General features: G+C 49.1%; 1 protein-coding gene across 1 annotated transcript in view; it reads left to right on the top strand.

Annotated features, from left to right (window-relative positions):
- Nucleotides 1-26,709, top strand: part of LOC144156175 (sushi, von Willebrand factor type A, EGF and pentraxin domain-containing protein 1-like) — a 112,384-nt gene that overhangs the window by 83,557 nt on the left and 2,118 nt on the right. Inside the window, exons 32-34 of the mRNA XM_077688036.1 lie at nucleotides 11,129-11,351; nucleotides 13,971-14,123; nucleotides 21,587-21,745. Of these exons, the coding sequence (XP_077544162.1) occupies nucleotides 11,129-11,351; nucleotides 13,971-14,123; nucleotides 21,587-21,745 (535 nt within the window). The remainder of the gene's footprint in view (nucleotides 1-11,128; nucleotides 11,352-13,970; nucleotides 14,124-21,586; nucleotides 21,746-26,709) is intronic.

The following is a 26,709-nucleotide window of genomic DNA, read 5'->3' as shown; positions in this document are numbered from 1 at the left end:
AAAACTTGGCGCGGGGGGAAGGCTATTGAAGGACATGCCAGCAATCTTCAGCTGTTGAAAAAACGTACAAAAATTAATATTGGAATGCCTTCACTGCGTTCAACGGCTGCCATAAAATGGGGTGTAATTGGGGAAGGGGGGGAGTCAATGGGCCGCCTTCTTTTCCATAAATACCGGCATGGAGAGGAGATCCCTTCCCAGTTGGCACATACTTCCTTTATTATGCCCGCCGTAGCCTAAAGAAGAGCACTCTTTCAACGGACAACCTCAATGATACGAGTGATCCTCTTCTAGGGGGGTCCCAGTTACAGCAGCAAGCGCAGTTACAGTATGGGTAAAGCCATCGCTTTGAAGGCGGTCGAATGCGACCTCATGCTAGAGTCGATTCTGCAGTAGCAGACGAGAAAGTCGTTCGACATTGTGGCGAAACAGCGCAGCCTAACAAATGCAAAAAAAAAGAAGGAATCAAACAGGACGTGCACTTTCCTGCTTGGTTCCTTCTCATTCTGTTTTGGTTAATCTGCGCAGTTTCGCCACAATGTTAGATCACTAACTCGCCCGCCTGTTTATCGTTCTGCAAAGTCGCCGTGACCAGACGCTTGTTTCGCGCCAGTGTCAACCTGCTGTCCGACCACCTGTTGTTCTTGACGCAACTATTGGCTATTCCCGCGCTTCCACGATGAAGTTCGGAGCTCTTTTTCTTTCACCACTTCTCTTACCCTGCTCCCGCTCACATTTACGCTCGTGCATGCACGTGTCGCGAGCTTCTGCGTCGGGCATTTGCATCCAGTCCGCGCCCTCAGCCACGCGAGCGCGAGCTATAGGCCGTTCTGGAAACGCCATTGCCTTTTCTCCACATTGAGCAAAGAGTGCTACTCCACAGAACTCGCAGTTCAAATGGCTGGCGCATCGCAGAATGCAAGACCAGGCGGCCCCGACAGAAGTTTTGGCCGCTCTGGTGTCTTAGTGGAACGCGAACTAGGCTTCTTTACCCTCCGCCGTTCCATCGGGCGCCACAAAGCCCTGGGCGAGCGCTGCCGGTCACTACCGCGACTCCACAGCACTCTTCACTGTGGCCATTGAGCTGAGCTTGCGGCAGCGATTCAGCGTCCTGGCTGCTGCGGCTTGCTGGAGAGAGAACAGCGACGTCGGCGGAATGGCCATGTGCCTGCAGCTACGGTGGGTCAGGGCACCGCTGCGTTTTCCGGTGTACGCGCCCAGCCTTCGAGAGGGTGCTCGAGCCAGACCCGACGGGCCAGCATGGCGCGACACCAGCAACACGCCACCAGCGTCCGCCACGTCACCGGCGGCGTGGGCTTGCACCGGGAGCAGACCTATACACGTCTGCGAGCCCCGGGCGTATTTCGACAATTCCCCCTGGGTGCTGCACTCGTTTCCTCCTGGGTGCTGCGCTTCACCTGCCCTTGCAGGCCGACATAAGGCTGCGGGCCCCAGGCGTCTTCCGACGCTCCTGTCTCGGGGCGCCGCTCCGAGTCTTGATCCAGGACGCCCGCCCGCCTGCTGTGCGCCGGTCGGCGTGTTTTCCACAGCGTGGAGTTCGAGCTCGTCGTTTGACAGGGACGCCACTGAAGGCGTCACACTCAGGCAAGCGCAGGACGTTGTCGTTATTATCCGCAAATCTTCCAGATCTTCAGACGCGCGTGCTTTCAGAGCAGTGAAGCACAAATTCACGGTCCATGCACGTCAACGAAACATCGTCGATGGCAACTTCAAGGACTGCGAACAGATCAGTTACATTTTTCGAGGTCATCTCTACTATGGCAGCTCAAGGGCAATATTTTAATTTATTGGACATCGCAACTCCCCGCTGCCAGTATGTTTGTGAGGCGGTCGTTATTTTTAAATTTAGTTTACAACGAATAAAGTTTTTTTTTTACCACGGAAACTTTGTCTTTCATTACAGTGTGACTTGCATACACGCATTAGCGTACCCGGGGGCGATTTCCAAACGCTTCGCTGCACAGAGCGCCCACGTGACATGTCCATTCACGCGATACAGAACGGTAATTAAATGTCGTCATTGGCTGCGCCCAAACCTGAAGCGACCTAAAACGTACCAAATCACTATTATTAACAAAAACCATACGTATATTTGTGTTTAGAAAAAAATTAATTTGGAAAAGAAAAGGTAAAGCTCAGTAAAGCAAAAATCCGGTGACCGCTAGGGTTCGAGCCCCGGCAGGGGCTCGAACCCCAGCCGTGTCAACGCCAGTACCTAGTACTGTACATCGAGGCCACAGAGCCCGAACGGTTGCTTCCTTTTAACAGGCGCTCAAAAGAATAGCACACGCAGCGACATCACACGTCACGTGGGTGCTCTGTACAGCGAAGCGTGTGGAAACACCCCACCCGGGAAAGGTGGGAAGGGGGGGGGGGGAGATTGTCGACTGAGACTCTTACTGTAATCATCACCAAAAAAGAGCACCGATGATAATTTTAAAGCAAAGCTTTAGTGTCCTGGCTGACGCCAATACGCCCTGCAGGAAAGCCAACTTTCTCTGACGATGATGATGAATTATCGTGGTTCAAGGGGAATGGAATGGATGACTTTATTATAGGAGGAGGCCAATTGGCCTTGTTGGGGGACATGGGAAAAAGGGTAGGGGAAGATGGTTCATATAAAGTCTTCACTGCACTGTGAGGGTTCACTTAGCACGGTATGCACATTGGAAGTTGTGGCGAGGACACTCTAATACGACCATGACCGAGGTGTGCAATAGGAGCCGTTCAGGAGCCACAAAGGGTGTTTTTGGGGGGCCATCTAGAGAGTGGGTGAACGATCCGCCATCATACTACTTTATAGAGACCTGTTCTGAGACCGAATTCTGTGATTTTCTGTAAAATTTGGGGGTTGTTTCTGACGTGCTGGACATGTTCTTCAGAAGTCGTCGGGCGTACTTGCGTTGTAAGGAACTGGTCGCGGTCAGTTGAGTAAGCTGAACAAGCCCAGATGAGGTGGAAGAGGTTCGGAGTATTGTTGCTGCCGCAGTAAGGGCACCGAGGACTAGCAAGGTGCCTATGCGTTGTCCATTTGGAGATGACGTCCGGAGTGTAGGCCGAGTCAGCGTAGACTTTATTAGCAAAACTTTCTCCTGTTCTTGGCAGGGACTGCAGAGGAGCAAGAAAACCAGGTGGTGAGGCGTCGGCAAGCCGTTACCGGTTGAGGTTCTTAATTCTACAGTATTTTTGCTGCCAGACCAATTCGCATGCCTGTTGGGGCTCAGGTCTTTCTTGGATGGACGCGGGAACCATGTGAGGATTGCGTAAACACTCCCGGGCAGCACCTTGAACACGTGCCTCAAGGTCAATCCATTTTGAAGTGGGACACATTAAACAGTACGTTTAATGCTGACACTTTTCCACCTGCTATTCTACCCTGGGAGCGACCCGCCCTGGGCCACCTCAGGCGCCGACCCATTTCTCGCCGTAACCGCGCCGTACGGGAACAATATGTTCGCACTCTCGCCCACGACGAAGCTCCCGATGAAGTAGACATTTTTACCGACGCAGCCATGAATGGAACAGCAGCGGTGGCCTGGACCTGCCCTGACATACCCCAGCTTAATGGATCTCGCAATATAACAAACACATACGGCCTCACTGATGAAGCCGAACTTTTCGAGATCCTCGGCGCCATTCAGACCATACAAAGTGCGACCTCATTTATCACCACCAACAAGTTCCGTGTCATCACTGACTCCCATGTCGCTCTACGGGAACTGAACAGGACCTTCTCGCCCAATTCCACGGCCACCAACATTCTTTACAAAATTCGCGACCTCACTCACGAAGGGTTCTAAATACGCCTGGTCTGGACTCCTGCTCACACACATGGAGCGGACGGTCAAGGGGAAAAAAACGCTTCTCGTGGCCGCAATTGAACCTGGGTCTCTCGCGTTATGAAGCCGGCGTCTATTCGATTGCTCCGTTTTGTCATGCTCACTGAACGCCAAGCAGCGGACAGCGATTCGCGCCGCACAACCCAAACTCAAACGTTAGGCCTACAGAGTGCACGCCCGAGAGGTGCTGTGGGTATTCTAGAAAAGTGGTGCGTACCTTCAGAGTAGCACATACTCGCGAAGTGGGATCGCCCAACCAAAAAAATTAAAGCCGTTCCACTCAACGTGAAAGCTGTCGTAAATGCAGAGCAGTGATTCGCCATAACGGCCTGTGGCACCGTTATCCGCTTACCGCTACTACCCATCACGCTCTTCGCCTCCCTGTCTCACTTCTCTCTTGATTAATTGAACGGAGGTTTGTCCAAAGCAGTTCAAATTTCCCGCGTTCGCAGTGCTCGCGCGCCCCCTGCCTGGAACGAACAGCGCGAGCGGTTCTCGCACGTGCCGGCACCTTACTGCGCAGTCCACAACGCGTTGTTTTTGGCGGTCCCATCTCCCCGCGAGGTGGGCTCGAGTAAATGCGTCGCATAGGGGGTGGGTGTATTGCGTTAACGTTTAGTGTTTGGGGAGTTGGTGGTAGTGAATGCGTTGTATCAGCAGCTTCTTGACGTAGTTTGAATGAGCCAAGGATATAAGGCGCGTTCGTAGCCTCCCATTCTGTGTCGGCTTTGTGGAGCAGTGGGTTGAGCACCATGTTCATTGCGTTCCGCCCGCAGGGTCGAGGGATCGAAACCAGGCGCCGGATAGTATTTTTTTTATATAGTGTAGGGAGGGGTGCGGACAACGACGGTGCGGACTACGACGGACGTCAACGCGGGTGTCATCGTGAGTTACTGAAATGCTCTGCATTTAAAAATCCATTCAGGGAAGGCTGCGCGTTCACGGAGGGGTGCATGATTTTTTTCCCTGGGAGATCTTGTGATCTCACCGGCGTCGACGTCTGCTCCTACCACGACGATCAACCATTTTGCAATGCTAATAGCAATAAACGAAGAGAAAACGGGAACGTTATACATCTCGGGAGTTTTAAATGCGAATGCATTTATTAGTCGGGGGTTGTCTTGCGTCCATCGAGCGGCGTGCGCCTGCATTCCTCCAGCGCGAGCGCACGTGAGCGCGCGCCTGGTAGTTCTGCCTTCGTCGTCGTCGTCGTCGTAAATGCGAATGCATTTCTTAGTCGGGGGTTGTCGTGCTCCGTCGGCGTGTGCCCGCAGGTGTTATCTCTCCGCCCTCAATGCCGAACGCATGCGCTTGAAGCGAGCTGTACTAGTTTGCTCGAAGCGGCAAGGACGGCGAGTACTGCGGTGTTAGTCTCGTGTCTAACGTGTATGGGAACTTGATATCGCACGCCGTTACCACGTCTCCCGTTCGAGACACGTCTCCGTACAAGGACTTGTACACCCTTGCCTACACCGGAGACGGAGTCTTTGTGGTGTCCTCCAAATGGTGTGATGCGCTCCAAACCCTCTGACCCCATAGTCTTGGTTGGCGACTTCAACGTTGACGTGCGCAAGAAGAGTGGCGAGTGGCTGGTCGAGTACATGCAGACCAGGCACTCAATGCATTGTCTCTCTGCCGGCTTCGACACGTGCCCCACTACCATTCACGGGAGTTGCATTGATCTGGTCTTTACGCGAAACTGTGACGCGCGTATGCTTCTCAAAGACCCTTTGACCGTGCACTTTAGCGATCACAAGGCAGTGATTTTGGCCGTCAGGTACAACGATAACACAAACAGGTGCTGATGAATAAATGATTGCGTTCACACTCTCGTCATTAATTACGCCATTACTCGCAACACACTCATCGGTGCACCCAATGCATTCGCATTTCTGCACGATTCCCTTCGGGGAGGTGCGGGGGAATTTTTTTTTGTTTTGTTTTTTTGGTGCCAGCAGTTCCTAAAGAACATCTGCTTCTTCCGCTGCAAATGTCATCGAAAGACTCTCCTGCCTCCTCGCTTGTACGCAACTGCCTCTCCTCTCCCCTCTATCCCCCTCTGACACCGCACGCTTTTCCCCAGCCCTCTCAGTCTCCCATGATAAACGCAAAGGAGATTTTCTAAAAAAAAAATTACACCATCTTCCCGTGGGGAACCCTGATGAGGCTGCCAAGCATCGTGGCGGTTCCGTGTGGTTCCATTGTGTTGCCGTTATGTTGAGTGATCTTGTTTTTACTAGCGCCAGAGGGAATTCCGCGTCCGGGTCCAAACCGGTGGCAAAGGCACGCAAGTACTGTTGTGTTACGGTGAGTAGGCGGTGGTTCTCGAGGCGCCGAAACTCGTCCATCATGTTCTTGTCGATGTTGTCTCTGTGGTAGGATCGGTAGTCCCCGTCAGCGTTGGTGAGGTAAAGGTTGTTGACATTGGTGCACCAGCTGAGAGCCCCTCCTCTTCGCAGCTTTGTCTTCTCTTCTTCTTCTTCTTCGGCGGTTCCCCTACGGGAAGATGACGACAGTGGTTGAACGCGAACCTATCTCGTCATGGATTCTTTGGTTGGCCAATCTCTAGGGGCATCCTGCCACAATCAGCATCAGAGGCGCTGCGGACGGGGCTGGTTGAGCTGCAAGGCGCGTGGCGCTTCCCGCCACAGCTTTCCCACGGGAAATCCAACATCCTCCTCTAAAGTTTTCAGTTCGTCGTTTCCGTTGACGTTCAGCTTCGCGTGCCTTAGCTGTATCAGTAACTTCTTGACGTAGTTTGAATGAGTCGAGGACATAAGGCGCGTTCGTAGCACTTGCTCCTGTCCTGGATTTGTAGCGTAGTAGGAAGAGCACCGCGTACCTCCCGTTGTGGTCAGAGAGTCGTGGGATCGAAACCGGGCGCCGCTAACTATTTCTTTTTTTTTATAGTGTAGTATCGCGCAGCTGTGGGTGTAAGGAGGAGAGTTGCGCATGCGCAGTGTGAGTGCGGACGCCGACGCGGGACATGCCGAGACCATACCATGTTTTCGCATCTAAAAAAAATGTCCCTCATTCGCACTCCTCACACTCCATCGGTATGGGAATTTCGCTACTGCCAGCCGTGAAGAGCCTCGCAACGGAGCGCTTTTCTTTTAGTTCTCGCTTTTATGTAGCCTTTCTTGGATAACCGTTGTTACGTGCTTCTTTATTTTTGTGAGAGAGACTCTTGTCCAAGCTTTCTATAAACATTTGGCCGGACCGCTGAATCGAGGGAGGCGAAATAAAATTATCTCGTTCAGGCAGCCCGAGAAAGAGGCGGAAGTGAAGAAAATTAACCCGGAGAGCGAGGAAAGAAAAAGCACCGACGATTACTGTACTCCCTAATGCGAAATTTCTGCGCAGCGCGAACGGCAGTCATCTCGGTCACGGCGCATATCTGCTGCGTCTCAGGAAATGACCGCGTGATCAGCGAACGCTCGGTTATAATGCCGTCGCCATCGCCGCCGACAAACCGCAGTATCGGCCGCCAAAGTGCTTGCGCACAAAAACGATTTCAGAAAACAATGAACGCGGCACAGCCCCTCACGAATGCCGTCGAAGAGCGGTGAGTCGCGCCGCGATGTCCGTTCATGAGCACGCCCCGCCTCACACTCGGCGGTTGGCATTTTGGAATAACGGGACAAGTGATTAACGCGTGCATGGGCGTCCAAACGACGCTGCAGACGCTCACTACAAGGCCGTTCTCGTCGCGGTTCGTATGGTAATTAAACCCTTCTAAGGTGCATTTCTTTGTGTCAATTGATTTTCTCACGTGTTTGGTTTCGTACGCCCAACAGCTTCGCTGACCGTTACCTTCTGTAGGACAGGATGCCTCCTCGATTTGTGTGTGCGTGTGTGTGTGTGCGTGTGTGCGTGCTTGCGTGCGTGCGTGCGTGCGTGCGTGCGCGCGCTTCGTTCTCTCAGATAAACATGTGAATGAGCGTTTCGATGCTGTCATTGAATTGCTCGTCGTGTGACAGCATATAATATGCTTACCGGGTCGTCGCAAGCAGAAAGCAGTGACCTTTCATTTTGGAATTCCAAAATGAAAGGTCACTGCTTCCACTGCTTCCATTTTGGAGCCGAGGATAGCCGGCTATATTTACTACCATAGCTCCTGGAGCGCGTCTGCCCTTCACGCTGGAGCCATCACATTATCATCATCGCCGTCATCATCGTCATCAACAACATCAACAACATCACCAGACTGCTCACGTCCACTGCGGGACGAAGGCCTCGCCCATTGACCTCCAACCGCTCCGGTCCTGCGCCACTCGAGTCCACAGTTTACCCACGACGTTCCGTATCTCATCCCTCCATCGGGTTAATGGCCTTCCCCTTCTTCTACACCCATCTTTTGGTATCCATTCTATTACCGTAATTGTCCACCCTACCCTCGGTTCGTCTAACTCCACGGCTCCGTTTATCATCACCGTTTCAGCTCCGTATGTTTCAGCTCCGTATGTCATCACCGGCAGTATACCCTGTTTGTAGATTTTTCTTTTGAGTTACCCAGGCAGCTTGCTTTTCATTATTTGGGAGTGCTTGCCGAGCTCTCCCCAACCCATACCTATTCTGCGCCGGATTTCTCTCTCGTGGTCGGGGTCAGCACTAACCATCTGTCCGCGGAAGTTAAATTCTTTCACTTCCTCTACCGTTTTGTTTCCTAAGCTGAAGAAGGCGTTGTTGACATGCTTATTTCTCATTACTTGAGATTTATTCATATTTATTTTTAACCTCACGGCCATACTTTCTGATTGTTGTTCCTAAAGCATTGTTTGCGTGTGTTCTGCAGTCTCACTCAGTGAGACTATGTCGTCTGCAAACTTCATTTGAGGTTTGCAGAATTCCCCGTGTATGCTTGATCCTATGTTTTCCCAGTCAAGCTTTCTAAACACCCCTTCCAGACATGCGTTCAATACTTTTGGAGAGATGGTACCACCTGCCTTAATCCATTTCGGATCAGAAATTTATCGCTTTGCTTATGGGAGGTCGTCCTATCAGTGCATACCTTATATATGTCTTCTACAAGTCTTATGTAGGTTTCCTCTATTCCCTAGTCTTTTAGTTCTTATAATACTGCTGTGACGAGTGCGGAATCAAACGTTTTCTCATAATCTATAAATGCCATGTAAAGAGGCTTAGAGTACTCTGCAAATTTTTTATGACCTGGTTGACGACATAGATGTGATCCATAGTTGAGTACCATTTGCTAAACCCAGGTTGTCAGGAATCCAGGCTGTCACCTACCCGGCTAGCTACAACTTTGGTAAACAGCTTGTAAACAACTTAGAGTAGGCTGATGGGTCTGTAATTCTTGATGTCCTTGGGATCTCCCTTCTTATGAATCAGAATAATGTTGGTGTTTTTCCAGGCTATGGGCACTTTTTGAGTCTTCAAGCATTCCGAAAATAGTACAGCAAGCTTTTCTAGTACAATACCTCCTCCCTCCTTCAAAGGATCTACGGTTATGCCGTCGTCACATGTAGCGTTTCCTATTTTCATGCTTTTAAGAACCTTTCCAACTTCCTCTTTAGTTACTAGTGGGACATCGAAAGTTGAGCTTGTATTCTCAGTAGTTTCCCATGGTCTAATGTCGCTGGAATACAGCCTGGTGTAGAATCGTTCTGCTACCTTAATTATCTTTTGACAAGTACGGCGTAATGTTTTCCTGCTCATCTTTGAGTACGCACATCCTGTATTTGCCGATGGCTAGCTTTCCCTTAGTTTCAAGCTTCCCCCTACTTGCAGCCTTTCCTCGATCACTGCCATGTTATATGCACGAATGTCTTTTGTTTTATTTCTGTTAATCAGTATTGACAGCTCGGCTTATTCAATCTGATCCACCGTACTTGACACTTTCATGTGGCAATTAGTTTTATCGTTTTCTTAGTTATTTCTCCAGTTTTTTCTCTACAAGTTGCTTCTCCCACAGCTGCTGCTGGTTCACTGACTGCCGATGTTAGGTTGTCATTTAGCCTGTGTGCACGCCCTTGTTCTGCTCGTTCAAAAGCGAAAATTTGTTTTGAAGAGTTATTTTAAATCCCTGCGATGTAGCTCTGACTGATTCCATGCGGTGTTTCTCAGTTTTCACGAGTTTCCTTCTTTCTCTTTTGAGATACGGCCTTATCTTGCATCTAACCATCCTATGATCGTTGCTTTGAATCTTGGTTAGAACCTCCACGTCTTGCACGATACCTGGGTTGTCACTTAAAATGAAGTCAATTTCGTTTCTTTGTTGTACCATCGGGACTTTTCTATGTCCATTCCGTATTCTTTCGTTTGTAGAGGAATGTGTTTATGAACCTCAGATTTCTGCTTTCTGCAAATCCCACTAATGTATCTCCTAGAGGGCTTCGATTGTCCATTCCGAAGTTTCCCACTGACCTTTCTCCTATTTGCTTCTTACCGACCTCTGCTTTAAAGTCTCCCATCACACTCGCGAACTGCGTTTTTGCCTTATTTATTGCTGATTCAACGTCCTCGTAGAAGCTGCCTAAGGCTTCGTCATCACAGCTGGTTGTTGGCGCATAGGCATGTACTATCTTTAACCTGTAGCGCTTGTTTAGCTTGATCACAAACTGCGACTCTCTCGCTAATGCTCAAAAAGTCCTCCACGTTTCCTGCTATTTCTCTGTGGATTAAAAATACTACCCCGTGTTCTTTCTCCTCTTGAGGTCCAATGTAGCTTAGAATATGCCCGCTAGTGAGTTCCATGAAGCCTTCTCCTGCCCTTCTAACTTCGCTTAACCGTATGATGTCCCACTTAATGTCAGAGAGCTCGTCTAGTGTACAGATAAGCTTTCCTCGATAGACATAGTGCGTGCATTGAACGTTGCCAGGGCCAATTTCCAAGGGCGGCCGTCCGGACCCAGAGATTCTTAGCACTCTCTGCTGTATCGCTATTCTGACCGCCGCCGTGGACAGGTGGTCTACAGCTGCTGGGGACTGAGGGCCGAGAGTTGAGCTGGTTAGTGATAGGAGGTGGCGGTGAATTACTGCGCCACGGTGGTCAGATCCTTCTCTGGCGAGGGAGTGCTGTTTGTGTCCCGAAGAGCTTTGCTAGCATGGTTGAACCATTCTAGTCTAGCCCGGTAGGTATTCGGGATGGTGGCTTAGGTATTCGGGAAGATGATGCAAACGGCAGAAACAGCGGTTGTAATGGAAAGAACCGCATAAGATTGCAGAAATATCTTTTGCGGTCGCAAAACAGCAGTGTACCTCCCCCCCCCCCTCCCCCCCCCCTCTCTCTCTCTCTTTCCTTGCAGGCGAGACACAACGTGAACGTTAGCTATGGCTTACTGGAGGCCGAGATCCTGATTGAGCAGATCCAGGTGTTGACCCACGACATCGTCACGTCGGACACGACGTTCCAACAGGAGGTCGCCGAAGTGGGGGGCGAAGTGTGGCCGGAGTCCTTCCGACAGTCAGATTTCACACTCGTCTGTGCCAGCCGTGGCTTCACCATCGACGACGCTACAGCACTTTGTGGTGGGTCCCATACCATGGCGCTCTCTGTTAACCGCTCAGTGCGCTGCCCCCAACTGAACGGCACGGGCGTGCGAATTATCGAGACTGGAAGCGTGAATAGAATAAATTTGTTGCCCAATATAAATTTAATTCGGGAATTTGACGTCCGATATTTTGATACAGTACATTAAAGTAAAATATTTGGGTGTACCGCTATTAGTATATGAGTGCATCGGGAGCTTCAACTGTGGAAAAAAATAGGAACGCACGAATGACATTTTTATTCACCTAATATCTCGGGTTGTGTTTCGTTTCGTTCCATTTTTTGTTCGCGGCTGAAATGGAGAATTGTTTTGAGCATGTGTGCGTTTATCAGGTTGCGACGGCTGGTGACAAGAGCTTTAGAAGACTACCTGAGAATGCTTGCGGAGGGGCCGGGAGCAGGCGCAACGCCAGCAATAGCCATGCGTGCGAACTGGACGGCACGCAATGAACACGTGCGGTGTTGCAATCGGTTTTTCGTGTATTATTAGTGGGGGTGAGCAGTCACTAAGGCCATGAGTAAGCTTTTATTATTTCATGCGAAAAAAAAAATGATGGTGTAAGCATACTCAGTTGTCTTACTAGCGTCATATACTATTCAAATGCCTATATGAGCTTGCACACTAAAGTTCGTTTTCCATAAATACAGTAGAGTCCCATTAGAGAAAAAGACAGCCGTCACCAAGCAAAATATTTATTATAGCAGGATATTTGCTGCTAAAGAAGCCACCTTAAACATTTATTTACTTCCACAAAGGTTGTTTCCAAGGTTCTCAGTGGAGGTTTTAGGAATCCAAATACTGACAGAACTCAACTGAAAAGAATCATTCACGGTAAACTGAAGAAATAAGCAATAAAATCGTGTGTTGTATATCCACGAAAGATTTCCGGGCTTGTCAATGGCGCATACAGCCTCTTGCCAGCATTCATCATACTTTTCACCAACCTCGAGAATCCGAATTCAATTAAGTTTACACTGTGTCTGGGAAGATTCGGGCACTTTTTTCTGCTTGTTCATTTCTCCGTACTCCGGCTTCTGGCAAATTTCCCGTACCAGTTCACTCCCCTCCAGGTAACCATAGTACCCCCCCCCCCCCCCCCCTTCGCATTTACGGATACTGGGCAGATCGGAACTGCATAACTAGGGACGCCAGCTCAAGCAAAGATTTGCGACAATTTCTCGGAAAACATCATGGCTCATCCCATTCATCGATGACAAGATCACCGCAAAGTCTACCGGTACGCGTACTATAGGAGCTTGTCTAGTTTCGCTGTCCACTATATCCACGTATTTTTTTCATAAACAGGCATTGAAATTCGCCTTGAGCGGGTAGTATTGTGCATCCACAGTTATTACAATGCAGGTCAACTGTTTAATATTAAAAGCGTCACCCACGTAATTGCAGTGCTTATAAGTTTCATTAGTTCGGCTCCGAGAACCAAAGTTAGGGGAGACCTTCAGTACAAAGAAATAAGGGATGATATGATGCAGACTACGCCGCATTTGGTTTATTTGAGTGACTAGACGAACCCAAATGGATCTTGTTGGAAAACTCGCCGCGGTGGCTCGGTTTCTGAGGCTTGTTGCGACGCCTGAGATCACTGGTTCGATCCCGGCCGCGGTGCACGTGCTTTTTAGATGGCGGCAAAAAGCGAAAACAGCTGCGTGTCGCGATTTTGGCGTGGGCTAAAGATCTCTTGCAGGTGGTCAAAGTTAATCCGGAGCTCTCCACTACGGCGTGCCTCGTAGCCCAGGTGTAGCCTCGGCGCGTTAAGCCCAATAATCTGAATGTGAATCGGATCTTGCTGCAGAGTGATGGAAAGTGACTGCAGCTGCTTCCTCATGCTCCCTTACTGAGTCATTCGGGCATTGTGGGTTCGGATCCCACTGGAATAAAGATTTTTTCTTTCCATTTTTCAGCCCCCCATCATTGTTGGGGCTGACCGCTGTAGAGTAGGAGCTCGTAGATGCTATTGCGCCTGATTGCTGATTGATTGATTGTAGGGTTTAACGCGCCGACGCAACGCAGGCGATGGGGCGCGCCTGAGTGGAGGGCTTCGGATTAATTGTGACCACCTGGGGATCTTTAACGTGCGCCGAAATCTCGCACACACGGGCGGTTTTGCTTTTCTCCTTCATCAGAAAAGCGGCCGCCGCGGCCGGGAATCGAACCCGCGTCCCTATTGCGACCGAGCTGTTCTCGTTAAATACATTTCGGGCAGTGGTTTCTAGCGCGAATGGCGCCAAGGTAAGGGATACCGATGACTTACCGGCATGTGGGCGTCTGTAGAGAGGTATCGACTCAGTGTTGGTATTTGTTTGCGTGACCCTGATTTCGATGGTGCTCTCACTACGCCACAACGCCAGTATAGCGGTAGTTGTAGTTGCTAAGTAAAGTAACTCTGATTAAAGCGTGATTGGAACACGCCAGTGACAACTGCCAGTACGGATACTTCTGGGCGTGGATTACACGCAGAAACATCGGGAGAAGCAGTTGACAAAATATTTTAGTGCGCTACCGTAGGAAATATTGTTGAATGGAAGCGCGCGTTGCCGTTCGCGCCCTTAAATTGGTGGCCCCACTTTGTTGTCCGCAGTGGAGTGCCCCCGGGGCACGTTCGAGGAGCACGGGGCCTGTCACCTGTGCCCCGAGAACCACTACCAGAACCTGGAGGGTCAGACGAGCTGCAGACCGTGCCCCAAGCACACGTTCTCCTTCCGAGGCGCAAAGATGGCTGACGACTGCACCGGTGAGTGAGGCCACTGTTCGCGACGCCGCCGAAGCTCGGAGCCGCGACTCATACAAGCCCTTACTCTAACAAACCGTGGCTGTAACGACGGAACGCATAAAAGTCGTCGGTAGCCACTCAACCCGCTTGAGGGAATATCTAGCCTTTCAAATATTAACGTCAGCCGCTGTGCCCGATTGTACACACCGATATCCAACTTATTTTACAAGTCGGTCCGATTATTCCAAATTATTTTACAAGTCGGACAGATCTAAAACACGTTGCACAGACTGGAATGGAGCTCTTGTTTGATCAGAGATAATCACATATCGTGTACCGAGTGGTGATTCATGGTAAATTGACTCAAGGCCTCTACGAACCAGAGCTGGTTGCATGTGCTCCAGAGTAGCTGTAAGAGTTGACCAGGAGTTTTGCCCAGTCTCAGGGCACTTTCGTAGCGCCTGGAATTAGCCGACTGACGAAGTCTTCGCAGTTGTATGCTTACCGATATGTGTTGCACGATGTCGATGGATCTTGTGCCCTGGGGTATACGCGCACTTGGACTGACCTTCGTTCTATATAGGTGCTTATACTTTATTTATTGCGTCGATTCCTTTTCTGAATGATTCATGGCGAGGAGCTTCAGAAGGTGTGATAGTAATAGCCATCCCTGTAGCTTTTTCGCGAGCGTAGACGCGTTCATTCTTGTAGCTAATGAGGTTGCGGATCACTCATTATGAACACGAACGACGAAAGAACTTGTACTGTGGCTCACGCTGACTTTCAGATGGCACTTGAACTTGCAAGAGATTGGCAAGAAGGTATAAAAGGTCATCAGTCTAATCCTTTGGCCATCACACTGCAGAGGGGGGATCAACTTAAGAAGACCGACAGAGAATAGAGACATTGGCTATGGCTATGTTCATTCATCGTACCCTTCGCTGATATGATATCGCTCCCACAAAGCTTTCTGCTACTCTACAATCCACTAAGGAGCACCTCCCCGTCAGGCATGGGGCACCTATTCTGACATTAAGCAGGCTAAATAGTCTTTTCCTTGCGCCAGACGGTCGCCTCGATTTCTCAATCCCCCCCATATTTTCTTCACGTGGCTGAGCTGGGCCGCTCCCCGACCGAGCCTGCCGCCCAGTCCTCTCGCCTCGCATTGCCCTGCAATCTGCTTATGCAGTGCCGGCCCTCAAGCCGCCGCAAGAACCCTTTAGACTTATGCCCACACATCAGCACCCCTTTTCGACAGGATGTAATTTCATCTAAATAAAGCTTGTTTCTCTCTCTCCTGTTGTTGCAGTGACAGCGCACTTAGTTCCGTGCTGAGGCGACACTGATTAGAATCTTGTTGGGGCGAAGATTGCTTTTTTTATATCACGATCAAATGTATGTGTCAGTGTAATATTTGACATCTCCGTTACAGCGATGGCTTGCGGCACGTTTTTCTTTTTTATATATATAAAACAGACCGCGTGTTAAAAAAATTGAAGAAATTCTATCACGATTGGTGGCTCAAAAATATTCCGGCATGTTTGGGTCGATCACGTAAAGGGTACCGCGGTGATTGGTTGTTATTCTGTGTTGTTTCAAAGATACTAAGTCTGGTGGGGTATGACGAAGTAGCTTGCTTCCACTAACCTACCGGGCACCGTAGCTTTGCTCAAACATATCCAGAGGAAGTCGGCGCACGCAGCCAAAGGAAAAGTTGTTTTCAAACTGCCACTGACGGCATGTCTCACGTAGTAAGGTATACATAAAATTTTGCATGCATAAGAAATATTTCTGATTGCGTCTGACTGCAAGCAGTGACTTAGTTTGCTTTAAAACAGCAGGATTACAGCGAGAATGGCGATTGTTAGTCCGCAGCCATACAGCACCACGCGCTACTTGAATATTCTTAGCTGCGTTGGCAGCGTCATTCTCGAAAGCGCGGTTACCTGAGACTAAACTACTCCTAGTAACAAACGTTCTGCGCACCGCTTTTACGGAGTGTGTGTGTGTGTGGGGGGGGGGGGGGGGGGGGGGTGAGTTTTAGCTAGATGCGGCGGTTTACTTTTCATTAAAAAAAAACGGAGGCTACGTGTGCATCTAATGAATGAATTATCTTCACGTACCCGAGAACGGCGTGAGGTTCTTGTAATAACTAATAACTTGTGCCCCGCAATAAACTTGAAGAAAAGCAGACGCGTCTAAGAAGCAGTCAACTAAGTGACGTCCACAGTGAAGCGTTTGAGAATGGAATGCCCGGGTGTTCTGCACACATTTATCTAGGAACAGTATCCTTTCCAAAACCTTTCATTAGATCGAGAAAATTGTCGATTGAACAATATCCTTCCCAAAACCATAGATTAGATTGAGCACATTGGCGATCAAACACGAACGTTATAGGTTAGTGACAGAAAAGTGAGACCCTTTTTCAATTACACAATGTTGCCCGGCGCTGCACACAATGGAAGGAAGAAACGGACGGTCCGACTGAAGCAAGGGATAAGATAAGCGGCCGCGGCCACGCGCTGTTCAAAAAAATTACACCATCTCTCCGAAGGGAACTATGTGATGATGCAAAGCAGAATTGTTGGCGTCCATTCAGCTCATAGGACGGTGCAGCGTGTTTCAACCGAAGCAGCAACTGAGGAAGCGGCGCGCGGACCGGGTTTATTATGCAGAGCATATGGAGTGGAGAGGAGGAGATGAGAGAGGAGACGCGCATGCGTGCTTATCGCGCAGCTGGCGTGTTGCCGTTATGTTAAGTGATCTGGTGTTTAGTAGCGCCAGAGGGAATTCCGCGTCCGGGTCCACACCGGCGGCAAAGGCACGCAAGTACTGTTGTGCTAGGTGAGTAGGCGGTGGTGCTCGAGGCGCCGAAACTCGTCCATCTTGTTCTTGTCGATGTTGTCGTCTCTGTGGTAGAATCGGTAGTCTCCGTCAGCGGTGGTGAGGTGAAGGTTGTTGACGTTGGTGCACCGGCTGAGAGCAACGTACACGCCCTCGTCTTCACAGCTTTGTCTTCTTCTCCTTCTTCTTCTTCAGCGGTTACCCTTCGGGAAGATGACGACGGTGGTTGAACGCGAAGCGATCTCGTGATGGATTCTTTGGTTGGCCAGTCCCTAGGGGCATCCTGCCACAATCATCATCAGAGGCGCTGCGGACGGGGCACGGACGCGGGACATCCCCCCGAGCAAGAGTCACTAACATCCTCCTCTAAAGTTTTCAGCTCGTCGTTTCTATTGACGTTCAACTTCGCGTGCCTTCGTTGTATCAGTAGCTTCTTGACGTAGTTTGAATGAGTCAAGGACATAAGGCGCGTTCGTAGCACTTTCTCCTGTCTCGGTTTTGTAGCGCAGTTTGAAGAGCGCCGCGTACCTCCCGTTGCGGCCAGAGAGTCGTGGGATCGAAACCGGGCGCCGCTAACTATTTCTTTTTTTTAGTGTAGGGGGAGAGGTGCGGACAACGGACGGACGCCGGACATAGCCCCGAGCAAGAGATGCTTTGCATCTAAAACGTAGACACGAACAAGGCATGGCTCGCAGAATTATTAGCTCACCTGAATTATGCGCTCAAGTTTCCTCTGAGTTGCAGCTATGGTTTAAGTTTCGGATTGCATGTAGCAACATTTTGTAGGACTGCTATTGTCTGCATGCTTGCACGCTCTATGAGGGCGCTGCAGCCCATTGTCCATCATGCGGTCGCCGTGAGCTGAGTGCGGCCAGCCATCAGTGAGTACCGGGGTACGCCAAATGTGGTCTGCCCCTAAAGTATGAAAGTGGAGAAAGGACGCGCTCCCCTGGTGACACCCGACCCCACGACTCTCAGAAACGCGTAGTCTGAAGGGAAAAAAGTACACGCTTTCTAAAAAAGTTGTTTATTCTTTCGCCTCACGGTCGGAGGCCGACCTTTCTCAAAGCAAAATTTATTTGGCTCTGATCCGTGTTTATAACATCGGCGTCCCACGGCGGAAGCAGACTCTGCAGTACACCAAAAAAGGTAACACGAAAAAAAAAAAAAACGCGAAAGAGAAAATCTTGTTTACGTTGAAATTTGCGGCCATTGAAACCTGTGTGTGACTGCGCCTGCTTTGTGTGCACTTTCCGGTGTCGTTTTTTTTTTCTTTTTTGAAGCTACAGTTGTTTGGCTCCTGCCGCCGTTTTTCTACTTAACCTTTGACATCGACACTCTAACTAGGATCGACGAGCTAATGGTGGGAGGAGCTGACCCACTGAATTCGGAGAGCGTAGCTTACTTGTGTTCCTCTTCTCCCCCAGCTGTGTTTATTCTTCACAGAATTTTTCTTTCGCTGCCTGCTTATGTCCCCGCGGAGCGGCGACTGGGGCTGTACAAATTTCGCCATGAGCAAGGTCGGCCGCCGACCAAAACGTCGACGAATAAACAGTTTTCGGAAGATGTATGCTGTTTATTCAAGCTTCTTTTTACGGCAACCTCAGACTGCCTGTGTAGTAACCGGCAACATACGTGGTTATATATACATACAGAGAAAGGAAAGCCAGCGTAGAATAACGCCAATGAAGGCATAGGGGAAGTAGTTCATATTTTTTTCTGACTGAAATGGGCATATTTTCCTAAATGTTTGAAAAAAAAACAACAACAAAGAAAGTGGAAAAAAATATTCTTTCAGGATGGGTCACGAACCCATTATTTTCGGAATACGCGTCCGATTCCAAAAAAGTGTATCTTTTTTATAAACCAGAAAAAACGATGAACGTACTTATCGTGTGCCATTTTTGGCGTTACTGACTGCTGTCTTTTCTTTCTCCTTTACTTCAACAAGCCCCTCTTTCCCGATTCTGATTCGCTGATATATATAGGTAGAGGTAAACTGGGTGAAACCACTGTCACGTTTAAAAAAAACGACGGAAATGTTATCACCGCGCAGCTTTTTTTACTTACGTGGAGAGGTTATTTTCTTCTGTGGCGAAATGTTTCCGTTATGCCCAGTCAGGCTCCCCTTGTCCAAGGCGCCGCGGTTCGATGCAAGATGCTCACCGTGTGGTAGAACGGGTGCTATGCACTCTGCCCGTGGCTCGCCTCTCGTCTCCAGAAAAGCCTTTTTGCCCATCTATCACATCCCTGAAACAATCAACCTCGTTCAATTTCCCTACGCCCGGATACAGCCCATGTTTTGATTTCACGAACAAGAAATAAATTCGTCGTTTCGTGTTGTACTGAACTTCTGCCTTCGCGCACACCTGCAATATGCTTCAGTCAAGTCTTTCCCGACACGCTGGGCATGTTGCCCCCTGCACCTTACTAAGTGTTATTCAAACTTCTGTGTTTCTCTAAGGGAATCTTTACTTAAACTATACAATGCGCTCTACAATGATTTTTACAATCCGCACAAAACTTTCTGGTAATTGCAAACTTCAAAGAGGTTTTTGGCACCGTTTAAAGTGCATTTCTCGCGTCAAATATCGTAAAAAGGCCTAAGCTCTGTCAAATGATGCCGTGGTTTAAGACAGGGCTTCTCCTTAGGGTGCGAAATCGCCGTCATTTCTTTTTCCGAACAGTGCGCTCAATCTTACAGAAATATTTTAAGAAATATTTTAGGTCGTATAGCCCAAATATATTCGTAGCGTATATATTTAAATTTCTCTTCTGCACTTTTTCCCGGTAATTTCGAGACGTATTTTTTATATTTTTTGTCTGGTATTTCAGTGACCACGCGTACACATATATATATATAGCCGCATGTGTGCAATTACACAATTTTAAGTATTTTGCTGAAACAAGCACATTCATAATGCAGTTCAGGGCATCTTGTAGGTGTGTATTTTTCTGTTCCTCAATTTCCTTCCTACATTTCAGCCTCGATCTGTGATATCCTCAATATTATCCTTACTTTTGTGACCCTGTGTGCGTTGCTGCATACAAAATGCTCCGTTTTACCGATTTTATGCCTCAGTAACCTTCCGAAAATTTGTTTCGATGAGTTTGACAATTTTGGCTGGCAGTATAGGCCAGTGGACAGAGAGGGACCTGTTGGCGAAAATTCGCTTTGTAAATACACATCAAAAGAACGAGTAGGCAGCACCCGTACTGCATTTTAATGCGAAGGCGTTAATGGCCAACTTTGTGAAACATCTAGCGCCGGTGTCGGCGTCGTCTGTAACGGCGAAACAGCACCTAAATTCCAGTTGGCTGCGACCGTGGATATGCGGTGGCCTGACGCTCCAGTGGCCTCGACGCGTCGTGTGACCCATAGCAACGACGCCATCGTGGCTTAAAGGCACATTCCCACTTGCAACTTGGGCACGTCGCGCGACGGCCTGCGACGGGTGTCTGGCGATGAGGCGGCGTTCACACTTGCGACTAGCGATGATGCGACTGCGTTCGGCGGAGCTGTTGCCCGTCCTGTACGACTTCCCTTGTACTTCCACCATTTGCATTCAAGGAAACATATGTTACACTAGCGCGACAAGAACAGGTAAAAATCACCCCGAAACACATGTTACTAACCAGGAACAGTTCCGTAAGCATTTCGGTTTTTTGCTTTCACACCGCAACTCTCGCGTCACGGCGCGCAAAGTTTGCGTCTTTTCATAGACGCAGAAGTTCTGGCGCCTTTCTTACCGATAGAGGTACAAAAATGCTGCAAGTCAGTCTACTGTGCCGCTTTCCATCTAGGTATCTACGAATATTACTTGTTTTTACAATTCAAACACACTTCTCCGCACTGATGAGTCTCACGCTGTTCATTCGTACATGTGTACGCTGAACCCTCTGACCAAAGAACCGAAGTGCACAGCAAGTCGCTTGCCGGCGGCGGCTCGTTGCCTTTTCAAAGCCGGATATATATAAAGTTCAGTGGTTTCCGGCTACGTCAGCGGACTCTGCGGCTATGATTGGTTGACTGGGTGCAATGCCGTCGCGCGACGAGGAAGTTCGGTCCCAGAGCGATCGGTTGCGCCGTCGCAAAGCGACGAAAAGCGACGGCTGGCTCGTCGCGCGACGTCTGCGGTTCGCAAGTGGGAATGCGCCTTAAAGGGACACTAAACGCCGAATTAAATTTATTTTAAGTGAAATATCATACGTTTCGTAGCCTCCTAAGCTTTTGTTTGACGACCAACGATGCGTCGTTTCCTGAGAAATCCTGCGGCCGCTTATGCTTTATGGAGGACCCCACAATATCGGCACATCCGTTCGGCGTCACCTCATCCCCAGAGCGTTCAATTTGACATCAGTGCTTTCGCATTCACTACTCATAGAGGGGGCTTAGGTGTCCTCGTGCTGAGCACACTTTTGCACTTAATTTTGTCCTTCCGTCGTTTCAAGCTATTTTTTGGACCCGGACAGTTCGGAAAGCTTGTCCTTGTATCCCTTTAAAGTTTCAGTCGTTCATGGGCATAGCAATTGTACGGAACATGGGAACGAGGCAGCACTTAAGTCCTGGTGCGTGTGCAACGGCAGTCGTGAACGACAGTCCAAGCTCTGAAGGACTGTGTTTTCTTTCCCCCTCACAGAGTTTGGCGGTTCCCACGCTCCGCCCCCAGCCAGAGACGTGTCCGTACAGCACCTTCACGAACGACGGGATCCCTGCTTTCCGAACCCGTGCCAGAACCAGGGCATCTGCTACCTGGAGAGGGGCGGCTACGGCTGCCTTTGCCAACAACGCTACAAAGGTACGCACTGACACGTTCGAGCTCTTCCACTATCGGTCTCACACACGTCATGGGAATCTATGTAAAAAATGAATACTAGATTGCGTCGATGGGAGTCTATGTAAAAAAAGGAATACCGGATTGCGTCGCACGGACAGTCCGCGGTGATTCCGGGGCTGAGAATGTAAGATCCCATTACCTGCGGCACTCGTGGCGATTTACATGTGTAACATTTCTACACAGACTCTGTGGTTTTTGTGGCCGTAGGGGTATGTAGTCTCAAAGGCTTTTAAAAATTAGTATAGTAGTGATGCTACTGTTACTGTTACTATGCGCTACGGCTACTACTTCTACAACTGCTACTACCCCTATTATAACTGCTACGACCACCACCACAATCACTGCGAAGACGAGTAGCACTACCAGTTAAGCTACTGCTACTATTACAATTGCTACTACCACTACTGCTTCTGCGGATGCAATACCCCCACTACCACTACCAATATAATATAGACAGCTTCGCTATAAAGGCAGTTCCGCAATGGCCCTTCAAAATCCCAAGCCCCTGGCCTGAATGCGTGCCCCATTATTATAATGATGGAAACTAATTCGGATCACAATGAGAGAGGTCATTTAAATTTACCCACATTTTCGCGTCATAAATATTCCCCCGTGTGGCACAGCTGTTGTCCTGCTTGGAAGTGTCGATCACCATTCCCCGCTTCCATGTGGGTGCCTCATCATCACTGCAGAGCGCTCCTATGCCGAGCTCTCTCAGTCTATTCCTTGTTACCGAATTTTCTTACCCGACTTGCCCATTAATGCTGCCTCCCGCCTCTCGTCAGCCACACCGTCACCTTGGTGGCCCGTTCCTCCTCCGTCTTCCGCATTAAGTTCAAGTACAAGTTTTTATTTAAATCGTGAAGATGTGGGTTGGCTCGAGCGAAAAGTGAAAGGAGTTTAACTTACATTACCTCGCTGATTGATTGTGAGCTTTAACGCGCCGACGCTACACAGGCGATAAGCCGCGCCGTAGTCGAGGGCTCCGGATTAATTTTGATTACCTGCAGGGGATCGTTAACGTCCGTCGAAATCTCGAGCACACGGGCGTTTTCGCTTTTCGCCTCCATCAGATAAGGGGCCGCCGCGTCCGGGAAAGGAACCCGCGTCCTTGGGCCCATTACCTCGCATACCTCACTTAAGTACACCCGCGACGTCTTCCACCCAAATTTGATCCCTAATACACGAAGCTGGCTGTTTTATCCCTACGTTTTACTCCTATCACTTTTCCCGTGGCTCGTCAGGCTGACCTAAATTTCTTTCAAGGTCCTAGTAAGACCCTAAGTTTCTGCCCAATATATGACACCGCAGGATTGGCAGTACTACCCTTTTCAGTGACAGCGGTAGCCTACTGCTAATTATATCAGAATACTAGCCGACAGCAGACTAGCCCATGCTAATTATGCGTTTAATTTCTTCCTCACGGTTTATAGCAGCATTTAAATTTTGCCCAAGGTGGTTGTAATAATCTTTTTGTTCTGGTATCCGATTACCTACCGTGAAGAAAACCGTTTTCTGCACATCTGTTTAACATTACTTTTGATTTCTTGAAATTTATTTCTTACCCTACGACTCAGCTCTCTAAGTGAAGTTTTCAAAGCATGTTTTGTTGATGTTTCCTGGACGAACTCAAAAAGGCTATGTAATTCACAAATCTCAAGTGGCTTAAATACTCTCCGTTTATTCGTATCTCTGACATCTCTCAATCAACCTTCTGAACGCCCTGTATGAACCGACTGTAAACGTTCTCTATCAGGAGGGGTGCATGTCCGACAAAGAGACTTCCAAAACTTCCTCTTCTTGTGGAGGGCTGTGGCGTCAGGAATTCTTTCGTTATTCAACAAGGCTATCTAAGCCTCAGCTACTCCCTGTTAACTGATTACTTACGTGGCTGTGGTGGCATAATCTATAAATTCCATCTATTTGATTATGCACCAAGTGACCATTTTGGGAGAGGTGTATATACGGCTTGTGGAGGGCGCCATTTATTCCAATTTAAAAATGTGGCTTGTGGAATAATGCATGATTCGTGTTGCAACTCCTTGTCTTTCCGGTGCCATTTGTTAGTGCTGCCGGCTCGATCTACCATTTTTCCAAGGTTCACAGCATCTAATGACAATCCTACCATCCTCCTTTCGAGCCATTGTATGCAGTGATGGAATTTCAAGCTAGCGGGGCCGTATCTACGTTACACTATACCATGCCCATAGGCAACAAGTTAAAAAATTACGCCCACCTCCCCTCGCGGGAACCCTGGTGTGATGCAACGCATCTCATGGGGGGTTCCATTGGCGTTTTCCATCGTATTGATTACGCTTATAGCAGGGATTCTCACGCGAAGGGGAGGTGGGCGTAATTTTCCATTTTCACCATGCAATGCACATGCAGTACACGTATGCTCAGGTACGGTCTTTATTTCAGACGAGAATGAGTGGTTTGTGGTCCGTAAAGTGTGCACAGTTAGGGGCTCGACGACTGCATCAAGCAATCGTCGAGTACTGCGAGAGAGTGCAAGCGTAACGCGGACGACCGTCGACTGAGACCGTCGGAGCGCGGCATGCCGCTTTATATTCACAGCGCCCGAAGCAGAGGAAAGCGCGGAGAGAGAGAGAGTACTGCACATGCGCAGCGCGCGCACCGCCGAGCGCAGCGCCGCCCACCAGCGCCTAGCGACGGAGTGAGAGCGCGCTGCGCCAACCCGCAGCTGTTTGAAAGAGAGTGTTCGCTATCGGAGAGAGGAAAGGAGGAGAGGCGCAGCTGTGCGGACAACGCCGGACAGACGCAGGAAGGACAGAGGGGCGAGCATGAGATGCGTTGCGTCTAAAAGTGCCGTTGTGCAGAAAGGCGCGCCAGAACCCTCGTTCCCACAGACGCTGTTATCTATACCTTGCCCCTCACACCAGCTGACTAGTAGCTGCCTCCTCCTTCGACGCAAAGTTCCCAGTTTGGCGCCTAAAATAATTGCGGTGTATAAATGGTTGCCTTATTTTGAACCAACCTGATCTCCGTACTAAGTACTTATTAAAAATAAATAATACTTACTAACAATCCTTCAGACTTATGAACCATAGTTATTCGGCAAGAAAATGTTTGCATCCCCCTCCCACTTTTCTTTCTCGAATTTTGGGTTCTAGGTTTGTAAGACGTACGCGTGGCAATGTCGTTCCCCCTACTGTGCACGTTTTAGGTCTGTAAGAATAATAATTATGTTGTCTAGAGATGTTGAGGTTAGAAAGCTTTGCTAACAGAGCTTTTTTTTTGCATCGGAAAAAAGCAAATACTTAATAGCGTTTACTATTCAGTTTTGGAAATAAAGTTGTCAAGCCTATTTTCGCCACTCTGCCGCATCAGTGAGAAACCAGTAGTAAACGAACAATTAGAAAATCCCCACCCACCTTTAGGAAAGCAAGAACATATCGCGGCATAGCGCCCCGTGCCATAGCATATAGCGCCTCGTGGCATAGCGCCCCATACTCAAGGTACAAGGAACACCCAGCGAAAACGCGAAACAACACGCTCGTGTTGCATCTCGCTCTTCGATATACATAGCTTGCACCGACGTCACTGTAGCGGCCATCTTGGAGCACCGCTTGCACGGTGGAAGGCCGTGAACTTATCTCCCCCTCCGATCTCGAGTAGCACTGGTAAAGCGGAGAGCGGTACTCCAGAAAGGGCTGTGGGGACGTCACATGCACGCTATGTATTCCGTCTGCTTGTAAGCTTGCACTGCAGGGCGCATTTTTCACTCGCAGCCTTACCTGCAAGGTTCGCCAGCAGCTGTCCTGCAACGCAGCTGTCCGGCAGCGCAGCTGTAGCAGGAAGACCTTGAAGATGGGGGCTTAAGAGCCCAGCAGCACTGGACCTCTTCTGGTCAGGCTGTTGCGGATGCGGAAATATTTGGGGTGATCTGCTGAAAAAATGGTGGCCATGCTTTGCTGTGCAGTCGCACAAAAAGATGGAAAGCTTTCACAGCTTTCGTACGAATCGGCTTCAGTATGTTTAGCGAAGCACGAATTGGAGCCTGGAACTATGGGGGCTCTCGAAAAATATATTCTCGGAGGAAGTATCCCAACGGAGTTCGAATTCTATTAATAAAAACTGATCACAACAGCAAAAACTTCTTGCCCTGCAGTTGTCAGCCACTAATTACGATACGTAGCGTGAAGGAAATTGGGAACTTGCGGCCGCTGACCACGTGAAATACAAGTTTTAACGTTTCGGATTCCCTGCGAGATCCCTACTCGAGTGAGTTTTCGTCAAACTGTACACTACCCAGCGCGGCGACTTTTTTCAGGTGTATTAAAGCCGCACTGCCTGCTATACCTAGGCCTCTTAAACACCACGGTGTAGGTGTTTAGTTATCGTGAGGTAACTTTTGGAAAGCCCTTCTAACCGCCACTTGACAGATTTCAACAAATGTGCATGAAGCTACCAAACCCGACGCTTCGCTCTGATTCACACCACGGACAAAAGCCTAAATTTTTAATGTAGTCCTCACTGTCTAATTCACAAAAGCAACTGTTTTGCTACACGTGCACCAATTCACCAAGTACATTAAAACGTCGCAAGCATTTCGTAAAGTTTTGAGTTGCTGCTGTCTACTCTCTTGCATTTTCTTGCACCTAATGCCTGCAGAAGTGATCGCCAAAAATTTCTTCGCCTGCTTATCAACATATAGACGCCTTCTTACAGCCACTCTGATAGACCATGCCCAATAACCGTACGTTAGAAGAACCAATGAATTAGATTTGAACATTTTGTTAAAATTAAAATATTTTTCTACAAAATTCAGTTTCTAACGACATGTTCTAGAACGAACTTTAAGGTGCCATAGAGCAATATGTCTTGGGTTCGCCTCGTAGGCGTTCGCGCATTCGTCTCAAAAGGATGTGACCGGAGGTCACAGCCCCCCATACCAGTTCGCC

Source organism: Haemaphysalis longicornis, unplaced genomic scaffold (genome assembly GCF_048455015.1).
Source record: "Haemaphysalis longicornis isolate Haplotype H1 unplaced genomic scaffold, Haemaphysalis longicornis Haplotype H1 scaffold_1, whole genome shotgun sequence".
In the NCBI taxonomy this organism is placed as follows: Eukaryota; Metazoa; Arthropoda; class Arachnida; order Ixodida; family Ixodidae; genus Haemaphysalis; species Haemaphysalis longicornis.
The sequence above is the reverse complement of the archived record's forward strand: the minus strand, read 5'-3'. Positions and strand labels throughout refer to the sequence as shown.